General features: G+C 36.3%; 1 protein-coding gene across 1 annotated transcript in view; it reads right to left on the bottom strand.

Annotated features, from left to right (window-relative positions):
• Positions 1-3628: 3628 nt before the first annotated feature.
• CycB3 (cyclin B3) overlaps positions 3629-15565 on the bottom strand; it is a 42609-nt gene continuing 30672 nt past the window's right edge. Inside the window, exons 7-8 of the mRNA XM_083122688.1 lie at positions 8563-8668; positions 3629-5107 (exon numbers count right to left, since the gene is read on the bottom strand). Of these exons, the coding sequence (XP_082978814.1) occupies positions 5038-5107; positions 8563-8668 (176 nt within the window). The 3' untranslated portion in view covers positions 3629-5037. The remainder of the gene's footprint in view (positions 5108-8562; positions 8669-15565) is intronic.

Here is a 15565-nt window from a genome sequence, read left to right as displayed (position 1 = left end):
CTGGTGCCACTGAAAGGCACCACTTCAAGATTTAAAGTTATTAATTTAAAATTTGTGTCTATAAAGTGCGCTGTCACACTCAAAAAATCTTGTCCAGCAATGAATGTACACGTTTCCAGCATATGGACCTTCTGTGATACACGTTCATAAATTTTAGGTATCAGTGAGGAAGACAATGCCTTCCCATTATCTGATACAGTGGTCCTAAAAAGTTGATAAACCTTCGAAATCCAACCTTTTCTACGGTTTGCATCGGTAACATGTCCAGAACAATCATTTCACATATTTTCTTATCAATTGCTATTCATTTTGGGTCATTTCTTGAATATTTTTTCTTCTTGTTTAACAAAGAGGCTATTGTCGGCTGCATGGTAAGTTTTGAATTGTTTTTTTGATATCCTGATAGCGTGTCAGGGATAGGAAGAACAGATGAACTTGGGCCAGGTGTTGGTTCAAAAACATCACATTGCACACGAGGTACTTTTTCTTCTTTTTCAGCATTATTTTCACCGGAATTGGAGTTTTCACTTTCAGCAAATGCTTCACCATATAAATCTTTCAGCTTTCTCAGATGTGGAAGACATCGTTTCAAATGATATTGCATGTTAGACGTAGTATATGATTTTGTCTACTTCCCGCCTCTAGAAATTTCGGCAGAACAATGTTGACACAACTTTAGAAACATTGGTTATTATATTAAAACGTTTCCACACTGTACTCTTCCCTTTTGGCATGTCTCTACGCAGAAACTTAACTTAACAGGACCAGAGAGCGTGCAGCACAGTTGAGACAGTGTTTCCAACAACTGGACTGCAAAGTTCGCTATTGTCGCTAGATCGAATATTTAATGTGTGTGGGGTGGGCCTTTTTTTTGTAACCTACAAAAAGAATGTTCTGAGTGTAAAAATTTTCCATTTTCAGTCTAAGTCGGGAAATTTGCGATGTGGGAAATGTTGAAATTCACCAGCAATGTGAATATCTCAAATTCTAATCATTACTTTCCCCTCAAGTAATGGTTTTTGCATTTCTGGAATAAAAACTGCTATTTTCAAGAAATGACACTTCTGAAGTCTGTATCGAGATTAGGTCCCCCCCCCCCCGATCCTGGAACAGACTTTCTCCAGTTCCTGCACACCCCCAGAAATGTGCTTTAAAAATATGAAATACAATGCAAAAATAGGCTATTCTAACTGAGAATTTTAGTATAATTCGAGATCAGTAACGGCACACCAAAAAATATTAATGTCGAGGTGGGAGAAATTCCCACGGGAGCAGACAAATTTAATATATCTCTAAATGTTGCACGCAAAATGCATTTTCAATATGAAAGTTCACTAATTATTCAATTTTTCTCCTCTGTAGGACAGCTGCCGACTAAGGAGAGTTGTATGTGGGTGGGTGTGTTTGGGGGGGGGGGGGGAGGGATCCGCCTCTGTTTGGCACCATCAGTTTTCTATTCGAGCTTTTTCCAAAAGAAAATGCAATATTATTTACTAAGTTTGAATCTTTGAGCACTTTTCCATGCGGAGTGAAATCAAACCAAAAGGAGCGTAACAGTTTCAGAAAAGGTGACATTGTTGCAGAAATTGAAAACACATAAACGGGATAATTGGAATGTTCTATCAGTAGCAGCAGATTTTCACAGAACCTGGATTCCTCTTGAGGCCATCATCACTAGTTTCGATTCAGTCGGCTCGGGTGTACTACCTGCTTGACACAATTTCCAACTGCCACAAAATGAAAATACCCCCTTTCCCTGTTCCTAGGGGAAGTTTAGTTTGTATGGCAATACTGCACGACTACTGCAATAAGTTTGTTGTCTCCTCTTGCTTTCCCTTTCTTGCGCTCGAGTGCCACGTTGCCATCTGAATAAATTCCTGCCCTTCCTTTGTTGTCAAACCTTTATCAAGGTCAAATATTATGTCTAGTTTTTCTGTGTCCCTTTTTCTTTCATTATGATACAAACACTTGCTATCGAATAAAGGAAACAACTATAAGTTGAAGAACGACTCGCAATTTGGCAACGCATGGCCAACAACTGGCTTGCAAATCTTCCATGCTCCCTCCCCTCTGCTCGCTTTTCCATCTAGAAAGCGGTATATCTGGTCGCACACCAAAACCAACACAAGCCCCACCCCTCTGTGTTCTGATGTCACAACAAATTTATTTGTTAAGATTTCTTGGCATTAACACATGGAACTTCTCGTAATGTAACAAGTCGAAGGGAACAAGCAGCGGTGAAGTTTCTTATCAACCTGCTTGAAGATGTACGCAAGGTATTGTAGCGAAGACTTCATTACATTTCAATGAGAAAGCACGAACGAGAGTTTTGGAACTGGTTTATTGACTGCAGTTGCTTATGGTCGGATTCATTCTGCACACTGTTCCTCTAAAAAAAAATATATAGCAGTTAACTTGACAACATGAACGTGAGATTTGGAACCGATTTGCCGGCTGCAGTTTTTTTTATAAGTCTTCATTATGAACATTACACCGCTAAAAAAAAGTTAAATTGACAGATTCCTGAGGTCTGTTTTCAGAGGAATATATGAGGAATTCTGTCAAAAAAATCAGTTTGATAAATAAACTGATATGCCTATATCGGCCGATACCGATCGAGTATTGATTAATCAGTCCCATCCCTACCTGGTAGTAAATCCCTTTGTTTTTACTCTGCACCTGTCCAGTGTGATGTCAACTACAGCCAGTTACGTGAAATTCTGCTCAAGGCAAAAAGTATTACATTCTCTTTGGTTCAAGGAGTATACAGTTATTGCAGATCCAAAACCAATAAACTGTCCAAAAACCAACCTGCTCCGCTTCACGTATCAAAAGAGAACTTTTTCCGAATGGGTGTTTTCTTGAAGAAAGGAAATTTTCTTTCTCACCACACACACAGCTAAAGCAACATTTTTATCGCAAGAAATTCTGAGGATGGCTGGTGCAGCAGGTTTCGTCTTGAGTAGCTTGTTCTCAAAGGAAAAATCTCGTGCCTCTACAAATCCCGATCTAGAACAGGTTCTCTAGAACGAGTCGCAAAATGAACGGACAGTCTCAACGAATCCAAGAACCTAGATCCGGGAATGAATAAATGCAGAATCGAAATGTGATTGAATCATAATTTTGTATGTAACAGACTAGAAGTCATAAGGACAAGAGGAACAAGTTTCTGAACTGAATCTTTTGAGGGGAGTGGAATCACAAGAACCAAATTCAGAAGTGGAAATGAACCACTTGTTCAATTTTTAACTGGTTCTCTTGCACACTCCAAAATGCACATAAATTCCAGATAATCTTCAAAATTCCCGGTTTTCCAGATGCGTAGCAACCCTGAAAGCGTAAAAACAACATGTGCTACATAAAAGAGTAGCATTTTTCTAGCTTATAAATGTAATAGAAATAACTGAGTCAGAAAATTTTTGTACCGTATTAAAGCTTCTGGGAATGGAACAATACGAATCAGCCATTTCCCAAACTTCTACAAAAAGTATGTTGGCTAGTGGTATTTAACGACATTTCACTGACCTGAATGGCTGAACATATGATGCTAGCTAGTTGCAAAATAAAGACACCCCACTAGTATTAGATTGAATTCAATACCTTATTTAGAATTAAAGAAATTCATTCATTTAATTTGCTTTCAAAAATATTTATATATGTATATATACATAATCATGCACGAACAGTCTGTTCAACATGAACAAGGTCATGAATTGCTACAAACAAACCAGAATTTGGCCAAGGTCCATTTATATACACAATACATGCTTAATGAAAAATCCAAGAAAAACACCAAGATTTACACAGTTAAACAGTTTCATGCGAAGATTTAAATGCCTATTGAAGATCTACTTATTTGTGAAAAAAAATCACATTTTCAGTTACAGACTTGAAGTAATAGCTAGTCCAAACTACCTTAATTAAATATGAAACAGGATAAGCTATAATTTTTTTGGAAATATACACAAGAAACAAAGTTTTTCATTGCAAAACCCACATTTTCCTTACATAATTTACAATCTCTATTTATAAATATATTTGATGGGTAACATTTTAAAAACACTGGTGTAAAATCAATCCTAATTTCTCCTTATGTTCCTTACTGTTTTCATATTGTCAATTTGAAGGGGTGCTTTTACTATTTTGAATTTTTCCCCCATATACTAATTAATGGAACTTAATGCATTGATAAATACTAAATATTCGAACATGTACATACATAAAAATTAAAAAATGCCTAACAAATTATTACAACTTCCTCTCAAAAGTACTCAAAAAAAATTGTGAATAAGTCCTTAAAAAAAGTCAACATAAAACCAGTGACATTATTTACAAAAAAAGCTTAGAATGATAAAAGTTCTGTTTAAAAAAATCTCAAACAATTTTTTTCACGAATAAAGATTCTACTCCTATCATATATAGAAAATTAGAGGAATGGGAGACAGTGATATTAAGCACAAGGGTTAAGGAAACCGAGGTACAACCCAATGCAAAAATAAATTGGAAAAATTTAAGTTTTTAATATACAAAAAATACATTACCGACATTTTCTTCCTTACGTCACCAATTTTGTACTTGAGCTTAGTTTTATTTGCAGAGTTTTTCATGGTCTTTTCTTTCTACACTTGCACACACACATATATATATATTCTACACTCACTTTCATGTATGGTGTAAATGCTACATATATATTTTAAAAAAATGATACTTCATTGCATTTCAAGACTGTTCTAACTACTTTTCTAAAATAAATTTGGTATATCTTCCCATGCCATTTTTTTAAAAAAGTGTGAAAAAGTTTATATTATCTTTAAAAATTAAACTAATTAAATAACCTTACAATCTGAGAACTTATGTTGTACCATTATTCAGCATTTTGGAAAATTACATCGTCATATTTGTACACCACACACATTCAATTTATATGAAGTTTTCCTAACACAACTTATTACGCAACTTTCCCTTCTACAAGAAGGAACAATACTGCAATTGTTACAAAGTGGAGTTCTCCATGCCCACTGTTCCTCGCAAGAAGACTCAACATAAGTCTGACACTTTGTCATCCAAACTTGAAATCAGAGGAGTTTTGGCAACTTCATAGAACAACCTGAAAAAGAGAAAGCAATGCACGAGTGAGATACAATATGTGTCTGCACATTCAACAAATTATATTTTGGTTAGGGCTGAACCAATGCCACTACATACAGTCATGCATATTTCATTTTTGACGGAAACACGATATGTGAAATAACACAATGTAGTTCATTTTTCATGTTATTGAAAGGCACGAGGTGAGTTTTCCTGCCATGTTTTGTCACGAAATGATTTGCGCAAAATGCGAAAATAAATTAAAACACGAAATTTAGTTTCTTTACCGATGTGACACTTTCTGAAGTCTGAATTATCCTGCAGGGTTATGCAAAGCTTGGAAAATTGATTAAATCTGCTGTAAATATCTGAGAAGGAAAAATGCACTTCTTTACACAGGAATAAACTTAATACTCTGACAACTACATAAATATGCTACTTGAAGGCAAAAGTTTATTTTGTGTGATAAGTATAGTTTTTAAATCAAATTTAGGGTTATATTCACTATTTTAACACCAAAATGTCGTTTTATATACTGTTTTTGATCCCGGAATGTGTCCAGTTTTTGTCATCCCTGTTGCTGTTCCATATTGACACATTTATATTTAAAAAAAATGAAAACAAGGAAGAACATTTGAAGATGAGACTTGATAGCAAGATAGATGCCACTCAGGGTATGCAAAATAATTATTTGTTCATTATTAAAAATCGAATCCAAATTTTGAATATAAATACAGTATACCGTATTTACTCATGTATAATGCACACTTTTTTCCAAAATTTTTGCCCCCAAAAACTGTGTGGTGCGTATTATGCATGGAATAATTCAGACAGCCAACATGAAACAGTGCAGGGTCATTCCATGAATTTGGGACATTTGCATTGATTTTTCATGTTTATGGAACCCTATCATGAAACCTGCAGTCTCTGAATATGGAAACTGTATTCCATACAAGATAACTACATTAATGTGAAATGCGGTTGAAATAAGTTCATCAAAAAATGAAGAAACGTTCCGACTTTTATGGTATTTTGGATGAAAAAAAACAAGGAAAAAGATAATAAAAATAGGGATGGGCCGATATGAAATTTTGGCAGATACCAATAAAGTACCAAATATATTATCATATATTTATCGATATATCGGATCAGTAAAATAATCGGTAATTTTACCGATAAACCGATATGCCTATATTGGCCGATACCGATAGAGTACCGATTAATCGGTCACATCCCTAATAAAAATTAAAATGTATTACTGGCCAAATAATATGACATACATGGAGTGTGTAAATTCCATAATGGAAGAAATCTTGTGCTGCTAACTGCTATTTGGAAGGTCCTGAATGTGTCTTATAAAAGTTACATTAGTCACGGAAAGAAAAAGTATATATTTTGAAAAAGAAGGAATGAGCAATTGAATAGGTATGACGTCATTCACTCTTGATCAGCATAGGACCAGATTTACAACCTAATGAAAATTGCCTGATGAAAGCAAAAATTGGATCAGGGATCCATTTTCAGTTAGCGTGCATGAAGTAGAAGGGCTTACAGAAGCAGAAGACTGGAAAATGCAGTTCAAAGAAAAGACACTTGCAAACTTTTGGGCTTACTTACAGGATGATTTTCCTGGACTATCAAAGAAGGCCATGAAAGTATTAATGCCTTTCGTAACAACCTACTTATGTGAAAAATCATACTCTGCTCTCATCTATCTTAAAAACAAGTACAGAAACCGATTGGAAAATGTAGAACCAGAATTTAGGATTCAGGTTTGTAACATTAAGCTTGATATATCACGACTTGTCTGTGAAATGCAGCATCATCCCTCTCACAGGAAATAATATTAACAAGTAGTGTTGTGTCATCTCTTGTTAGTATTTATTATTAATACAAAAATTGTATTTTATATACTCTTGATTAATTGAATGTAATTGCTACAATTAACATTACAATAAAATGCAAAAAAAAAATAAAGTGTGCACGTTCATTTAATTTGCCCTTCCTTAAATGGTGGAAATCAGTGATGAAACACTAGAAATAAATATGTATGATGCAAATTCCAGGCCTTTAGTTAATTCTTGGGGGTCCCCGAGATCCCAGTGATCTCTGAAGAGGGTCCGTGGTCTAGGAAAGTTTAAGAACCGTTGACTTCTCCCATTAATTAAGTGCACAAATTAATTCCTGGCACCTAAATCAATTCATCTATTATATTTTACTGTTGTGATTGTTCAAATTACAACTTTCCCGCTATGTTTGGGCACTCAAATACCAGCCTAAAAATGAAAATTCCCAACTAGCAGATGCCATAACAAAGCAGCAGTATGTCAGACACTGCACACTTTTCTTGCATATCAACTGAAGAAAAATGTCTGAGGTGAAGGAAATTATTTGTTCAGCCTTGGGTGAAGATGTCTTATTAATAGGGAACGGATTTTAAGGTGCAGCACCTATCCAAAAATATAGCTGTTTTCATACAGATAGTTTGAGGTATTTTAGGACATGAAATCAAGTAAAATGAACACACTTTGTTGCACCTTTTCGTGATATTAGCACATTTATCCCCTTTCTTGATGCTTCAGCACCTTTTTCCTTCATTTCAAGTTGTTAAAAAATTGGACAAACATAAATGATTTTCACTCTTTTTGAGCAGCTACATAACATCCTATAGTCTCATTTTGTACAGCAGAACGATTGATTGAACCTTTTTTCAGAACCTTTCAGAACCTTTTTTTTCACTTTCCAGACCATAATTTTGCATTTTCAAATCTGTTCACTACTTATTATTCAGCACCAGCAACAAGCAGTTTCAGTGATTCCGGGAAGGGAAATTCGATCTGGAAGATGAACAGCATTCTAGACAGCCAAAAAAAGTGGAGAATGAAGAATTGGAGCAACTATGTTAAATACAGTACGAACTTGCCACAGCACTGGGAGTGACCCAACAAGTCACTTCCAACCACCTGCAGAATCTGTGGAGACAGTATGACACTGGTTTTCCTACTACTGCCGAGTGTTATCAAAGTCAACTAATTTGTTCGAGTGATGAAACTGAAAAGACCTAGGACTATGCAGGTGATATTGCTGCATGAAAACGCCATGCTGCACATGGCAAAAGGTACTAAGGAGGCACTATTCATTCGGTTGTGAAGTTTGTCTCATGCAGCTTATTCCCCTAACCTTGACCCTTCAGACTACCACCTGTTCAGATTCCTTCAGCACCACCTAGTGGCTTCCCACTTCAGAAACCTTCAAGGAGGTGGAAAATAGATTAAAAACCACCATCGAATGATATTAAAAACCACCAGGATATTCGAAAGCTACCTGAAAGATGGCAACAGTAAAAATTGCAATGAATATTGTTTTGATGATTAAAATAGGCTATTTTCATGAATAAACATTGTTACATTATATTTATTTAAAAAAAAAAGAGACTGAATTTTTACACCTAATGGTAATCTGACAAGAACTTACTTGTGAGAGTACTTGTTCCTTATTGTCTTCAGTGCTTCCTTTGGTTTCTGATGAAGCATTGCATTTAGCTCCCTTGCTATGTGAATGATATCTTCCAAATCGTATCCTGAAATAGAAAATCAAGTTATGAATTAATTCAACCACAATGAACCAATACCATGGAAATTTAATTCAAGTATGAAATTTTATTAATTATTCAGGGGAAAAAATAGGGAAAATATTGTGAATCAGTAAACCGAACAATAGTTGCCGGATAAGTAAGGTAAAAGGTAAAGCTACTCCCACAACATTCAAGTACCGTATTTACTCATTATAATGTGCACTTTTTTCCAAAATTTTTGCCCCCAAAAACTGTGGTGCATATTATGCACTGAATAATTCAGACAGCCAACATGAAATCGTACAAGGTCGTTACATGATTTTCGGACACTTGCTTGGTTTTTCATGTTTAAGGAACCCTATCATGTTATATATAGTTGTAAAGTTTGAATCCTGCAGTTTCTGAATATGGAAACAGTATTCCATACAAGGTAACACACTAATGTGAAATGAGTTCATCAAAAAATGAAGAAACGCTCTGATTTTATAGTACTTTGGATGAAAGAAAACATAAGGAAAAAGTTAATAAAAATTAAAATGTATTACTGGCCAAATAATATGACATACATGGAGTGTGTAAATTCCATAATGGAAGAAATCTTGTGCTGCTAACTGCTATTTGGAAGGTCCTGAATGTGCCCTATAAAAGTTACATTAGTCACGGAAAGAAAAAGTATATATTTTGAAAAAGAAGGAATGAGCAATTGAATAGGTATGACGTCATTCACTCTTGATCAGCACAGGACCAGATTTACAACCTACAACTAAGAAAGCCATTTCTTGAAACTGGATTGTACTGCGCATTACATACGATATAATTTTTTGTCACTTTTACCTATCCAAAAGGAGAGTGTGCATTATACACGCACGTGCACTATACATGTGTAAATATGGTAAGTGGATGTGGGGCTCCAAACGCGCACACACTCAAAATCTTGACCATTTGTGGATGTGATGTGATCAGCACCATGTTAGAGCAGCATTTAACACCCCCCCCACCCATCAAGTTGTAAACAGGAACCCATTTATTAGTCTGGGTGAACCCCAGAGCCACTCCATGCAGACATATTGCTGGAAATATTTCCACCTGGAATCACCCACCCTGAGAATTAACCAAGGTCTCCCATATAGCATGCCAAATGAACCTCCATGGCTTCAGATTACACACACACACACACACACACGTGCATTGGGGTAGAGGGAAAGTTCCCTGTGCACTTCGCACCATGCCATGAGCATCTTTACACCCTAAGTTTGCCCCTGGTAGCCATTTAATTCAGACTGGGTGAGCCCCAGAGCTGCTTTATGTGGGAACAAGGCTGGCAAGATTCCAACCTTAGATCACCCTTCCTGGGTTCCTTACATGGAAGCCAGATGCCTTACCAGCTAGACCACTGCTGCTCTGCATTGTGGTACAAGAACTTACTTTTCCATCGAAAAACTTTATAGACTACAGGGTATCCCCAAAATCAATATCCATATTAATGAAATACGAACATTCTGCTCCTGCCCTTAATATTTTCGAAGATTATGCCAAAAAACAATGTCTTGAAATTAGATGATTCAGATTAAAGTGCAATTCTCAAACTCCCAAATTAACAGAAAGTAATAAAATAATAACTGCAATGTAATTTTAAATTCTGCAAATGGTGTTGCACGAAACAATGGAACATGAGTGTGGGAAGTGATTTGTTGTCAGGAGGGCCTTTAGTGGTATGCATGATAGGTTGAAAATATTTTTACCATAAGTTGATTCACCGTGAACCTCTCGACAAACTGGTAACAGTTCTAGCATATTCTCATAAAAATCATGCATAATAAGAAGACAGTAGTAACTTGCCAAATTATCTGCATCACTCCAAACAAGATATAATGAGCAATCAATATGAAAACTACTAAGGTAAGAAGTCTACGACATACCATTGTTTTGTCAATAATAGTTTCAATTTTAGCACCGATCCTTTAGGGATGAAAGATGAGTACAGTCAACTCTCGATTGAACGACCTTTCACAGATCCCGGAGAAAGGGTAGTTATTTCGAAGGGGTCGTTATTGGAATTTGCACCAATTTTCAGATTAAACGGAGCTCAAACGGACACAAAGATGCCTAGGAGATGGTGACACCATTTATCCTGGTAGTTATACAACCTGTTATGCACAGGATACGTGTTGTGAGAAGGAAAATAGAAGATGAAAACATTTTCACAAAAAATAATTTAAAATAATGTTACTTTCTTTCAATTGTGCACAGTCGTTGCTTTTCCAGGAAATTCTTACGATTATAGTTCATGAGAAACCAGTTTGCACAGAGACCTATGGAAAGGAAAACAATCTCTCGCTTATTGCAAGCGAACTCGAAGAATCTTGACACCAGCCTCACTGGCGCCAGCAAAAGTCTGGAGATCATCGGGCAAATGAATGTTGGACTCTATACGGGTCTACTGGAGCATTGTGTTACAAGATTAACTGGTAAGATTAGATATCTCGGGAGAAACAACACAACCTTTCTAGGAACCAGGAAAAAAAAAAAGAAGAAAAAAAAGAGGCTGGGCTGTAATTTTCGTTCTGGTTCGGCTGTGTAAAATACACCGCAAAAAAAAAAAAAAGCCATGTTTTCTTTGCTTCAACCAACTTCATTCACCCTCCCCCTTTCCCCATTCAAGGGAGCTGTCCAAACTCCATCCTTGACTTGCATTGTAATCCAGTGTGAAAAAGGAAATGCGCAAACACCCACTTCTCCAAAAGTTTTCCCCTTGAAAAATGTCTTTTAATTGGTCTCCGTGACTTATTTTTTTCTTCACATGAATCGTTATGAAGAAAAGCGGATGCGAATTAAATTTACAGTTTTGCTTATCAGAAGGCACAGAACATGAAGTTATTTTAACTCTTGTTTTCCTTTCTGGAGATCGAATTTCGTTATCATCAAATCAAAACAGCTTAGGTTCAAAACAATAACATTTCCTTTGCACTGGATGAGTCATTGCTGTTACCGTATCAGCAAGCAAGGGCTTTGCAGACGCTAGACAAACCACTGGCGCCAGCTGCATCGTAAAAACAAGGAGACCGGCTGGAAGTTCGAGCAACAGGTGGCGGAAGAGAAATATCCCAGCATTTTAAAGATAACGCAACCGTCGAAGTCTGAACTTTTAACAGCAGTGTAAAGAAGAAAGAAATGACCCTTGCTTTACGTTTTACCATGCAACAGACAATAATACGGGTAATATTTCCTATGCAGACAACAGCATAAAAAAAAGACCTGAATTCTGCAATTATCAACATTGCCGTGCACATCAGTGGCAGAGAATAAGCTAGGAAAAAGGGGGGGGGGTCAATTTTTTTTCTTGTTCTATAGTTTTTGTTTGTTTTCAAGAATATATCCAGAACTGGTTGCCCCATTTTAGATGTTAAAGGAAAGGAAGAGGGGAGGGTCCACTTCCACCCTTGCCTGTAATCACCCCGTGTGAACACAGGAGCAAAAAAATCACCCCTCCCCCTTTGCTGACTGGAAAAAGGGGAGAAGTCAGTCAGCCAACTGAACACTTTTTTGGCAGATATTACGACATCGACATAATTAGGAAAACTTATGAAGTGGGAAACGTGAGTTATGATGCACGTAAGATTGAAGTAAACTTTTGTGGAAACCTGGATGACAACGCATTAAGCAGGTTGACGATCTTTAGTTCGCTTATGTGGTTTTGATTCTCTCTAAGAGTTTTGCTTTTTTATGAAGTGTTGCAGGGAACAAAGAACACGTTTTGAATTAAAGTGGTTACTGGAAGTTGTCGGCTGCAAGGCCGAGAGTTGCTCACTCACGGGAACCTACTGAAATCTAGGTCAGAGCTGGACAGATGGGTCAGACTTCCAAGTGCCACACATCTGTATTTTTGGAACATTCCTGTGATCTTATCTCTCAAGGTGGTGTATTTATCGATGAAAGAGAATTGACCTGCCATACACATTGGCAAAGAACCCCCTCCTCACCCGCGAGTTTTCAGCAGCTCTTAGGACAAGGAAACAAGTCAAGGTCGATTTAAAATAACATCGAAGCACATCCGATCTTCTCTTCTCGCGCATCCAAGAGCAAGCATGGCAAAACAAGCCTGGCACGTTGGGTACCGGCTGTCCGGTGCGGGGTAACATTGGTGTGCTTGAAGGAGGGGAGGGCAGAGGTCAAGTGCTATTGGATATCACTCAAGCATGGTGTGGTGGTGTCTACTTTTAGTTCAGACCCAATTGTGAGCGGTAGAGCACTCGTGAAGGGAATGAGTGGAAAAAAAAAACAACTCATTTTTCGGCCGATTTCCTTCAATTTTTCAACTTTTTTTCCAAATTTTTCAACTTTTTTCTAAATTTTTCATGGTTCCCGGGAAAAGGGTCGTTACTTCGAGGGGGTTGTTATACCCGGGGTCGTAGAATCGAGAGTTGACTCTACAAGGTATAGTAAAAATGAATGAATAGGGACACAAATTTATGGTAAATAAAAACTGAGTGGTAAAATTGTGTTCTATATAAAAATATCAGCAGTATATACCAGCGACAAAAAAATTTTACACTCTTTTGCATGGGGAGAAGAACATAAAATAACTATAAATTAAGTTTTTATATCAGCATCTGCTTGTGCCTTATCAACAGGGCCACACATTTACAGTGAATAAAAGATCCCAAGATTTTTAGTACAAAAACTGGAAACATTTTGGGATCGAAGGTGATACATAAAATGACACTTCAATGTTAAAATGGTGAATATAACCCTAAATTTGATTTTAAAAACTACACATCTTATACAAAATAAACATTTCCCCTCCTCTAATAGCACATTTATGTAATTATCTGAGTACAGTGGAACCTCGATTTTACATTCTTCACGGAACCAAACTGGAAAAAAAACAACATAAAATGCGAGAAAATATAAAATCGAGGTAATCTTTATAGCATTTTGATGCGTTGGGACCATGAAGATTGAATGTATTATAACGAATATTGTTATAAACACTATTTAAAATGCAGACTGTATTTATTATTTTAAAATTCATGTCAAAAGTGTAGGTAATTTTCATATGACTCGATGTGAATAGTTTACGTGTTGTTTGAATGAGTACAGTATTTACTCACTAGATGGCAGTAGCCTGCAGCGCTGTCGCAAATAGTTTGATTTTTGCTCAATAGATGGGCTTTGCGGTTTCTCTGTGCGTAGATGATGTGTATTGGTATGTAAAATTAAGGCTGATTACTTCATTTTTTTATTTTTGGTCATCGAGATAACTGGTACGGCAAAGCGATAATTATGTAACTAATTGAAAGATTATGTCTTTAATGTGAGCTTAAATTGAAAGAAGGTGATTGACTTCAATGAGACTTAGTGTGCATAAAATCTCTCAGGAATAAAGGAAGAAGAAAAAAGTGATGACCGGAACTGGAATTTTGGAACGCGGGAAAAGAAAAAAAACTCGCAAGAAAGATGGAGAACGAGGAAGTGGCAAGCAAATACGAACAGTGAAGAATCAAATGATATCGGATTTGTAAAGATAGTACAAGCTATTATTGATATCAAGTTCTAAGCGCAAGAGTTCGGGGAAATACGGACATGAACATGTAACGAGACGAACGATTGTCAGATTGCAGGATACCTGAAATTCACTGCCGGCTGTCAGAGTCACATGGTTTGTATTCGGAACTATAATGAAAGTACCAAATTCTTCTAGTATTGAAGTGACAACTGGATGGTTGTTGAAGAAGCTTTGAAACATAACGTTTCAGTCATTGAAGCATGCTTGCATTGGTCATTATATGGGAACTTCTCGAGTCACGAACCTAGGAATATAACAAAGGCTGTGGCTTCGTCATATTGAAAACAATTCGATTACGGGAATTTGCTGAACGATAATATTTGAAAGGGATATGAATATGGACCTATAATGTGAATAAAATTAACATTTCATATTTCTTAATTGTAAAAGTGAATTGTTGTGATTGCCACTCCAGGTCATGTGACCTTTTCTAAAACATATGAGTAACCTATAGTTGAAGTGTGGAATCTATCACCGCTGTTATCAGCTTTAATGTGTTAAACAAGCTGTTTGAAGACATGTTTTCATAAATTAGTTAAACTTGAAATCTATCCATTTTTTTTTTATTTTTTTTAATTTTCCTATTGCAAAGGAAATCATGTCTGAAAGTGATCATTATTTTTATTACTTGCTGTGTTAATAAATGTGCATTTCGAAACCGTGGTGTTACACATTCACCTAAATAATTTATCAGTGTAAAGAGATTTAATAATTTGTGTGCTAATAAATGTCTTCTCTTCCAGGAGGGGGGGAATTGAGGTTCACACTGATCATAATTAATTATCCTCTTTAGAAATAAACAGAAATCTTCATAGATTATCAACTTAGAGTGATTTGCAAAAAATCGTTGGTATTGACAATTTAATTAAAGAATAATTAAGAAATTGCACACGTGTGAGAGATATATATATAGGGTGTCCCAGATAGTAATGATAGATTAAAGTTAAGGTTCAGTTGGATTGGCAGGTTCTGTAAATTTCACGTTTAATACTTTAAATTTTGGAAAATATTCAGCGGTGGCTCACTTGTCATAGCTACCTATGCTACTGGCGAGGCGAATAGGGACGGGTTTGTCGGTTCGGTATTTAGTTGGAAGTTAAGGGGCAAGTTTGGGAAAACAGATAGGGGTTCCTTATCACGCGGTAGAATATTGGATAAACCCTCCACAGTTAGTTCGTCTCAGTATAATGTGGGAAAATGTAAAACCTGGGAATGTAAAAATCGGGGTTCCACTTTATTAAGTTTATTCCTGCATAAAAAGAGTCCATTTTTGCTTCTCAAATACTTACAGCAGAATTAATAAATATTGTCAATTGGATAACTTGCAATTTTAACAG

Source organism: Lepisma saccharinum, chromosome 5 (assembly GCF_977018435.1).
Source record: "Lepisma saccharinum chromosome 5, izLepSacc3.1, whole genome shotgun sequence".
Classification (NCBI taxonomy): Eukaryota; Metazoa; Arthropoda; class Insecta; order Zygentoma; family Lepismatidae; genus Lepisma; species Lepisma saccharinum.
The sequence above is the reverse complement of the archived record's forward strand: the minus strand, read 5'-3'. Positions and strand labels throughout refer to the sequence as shown.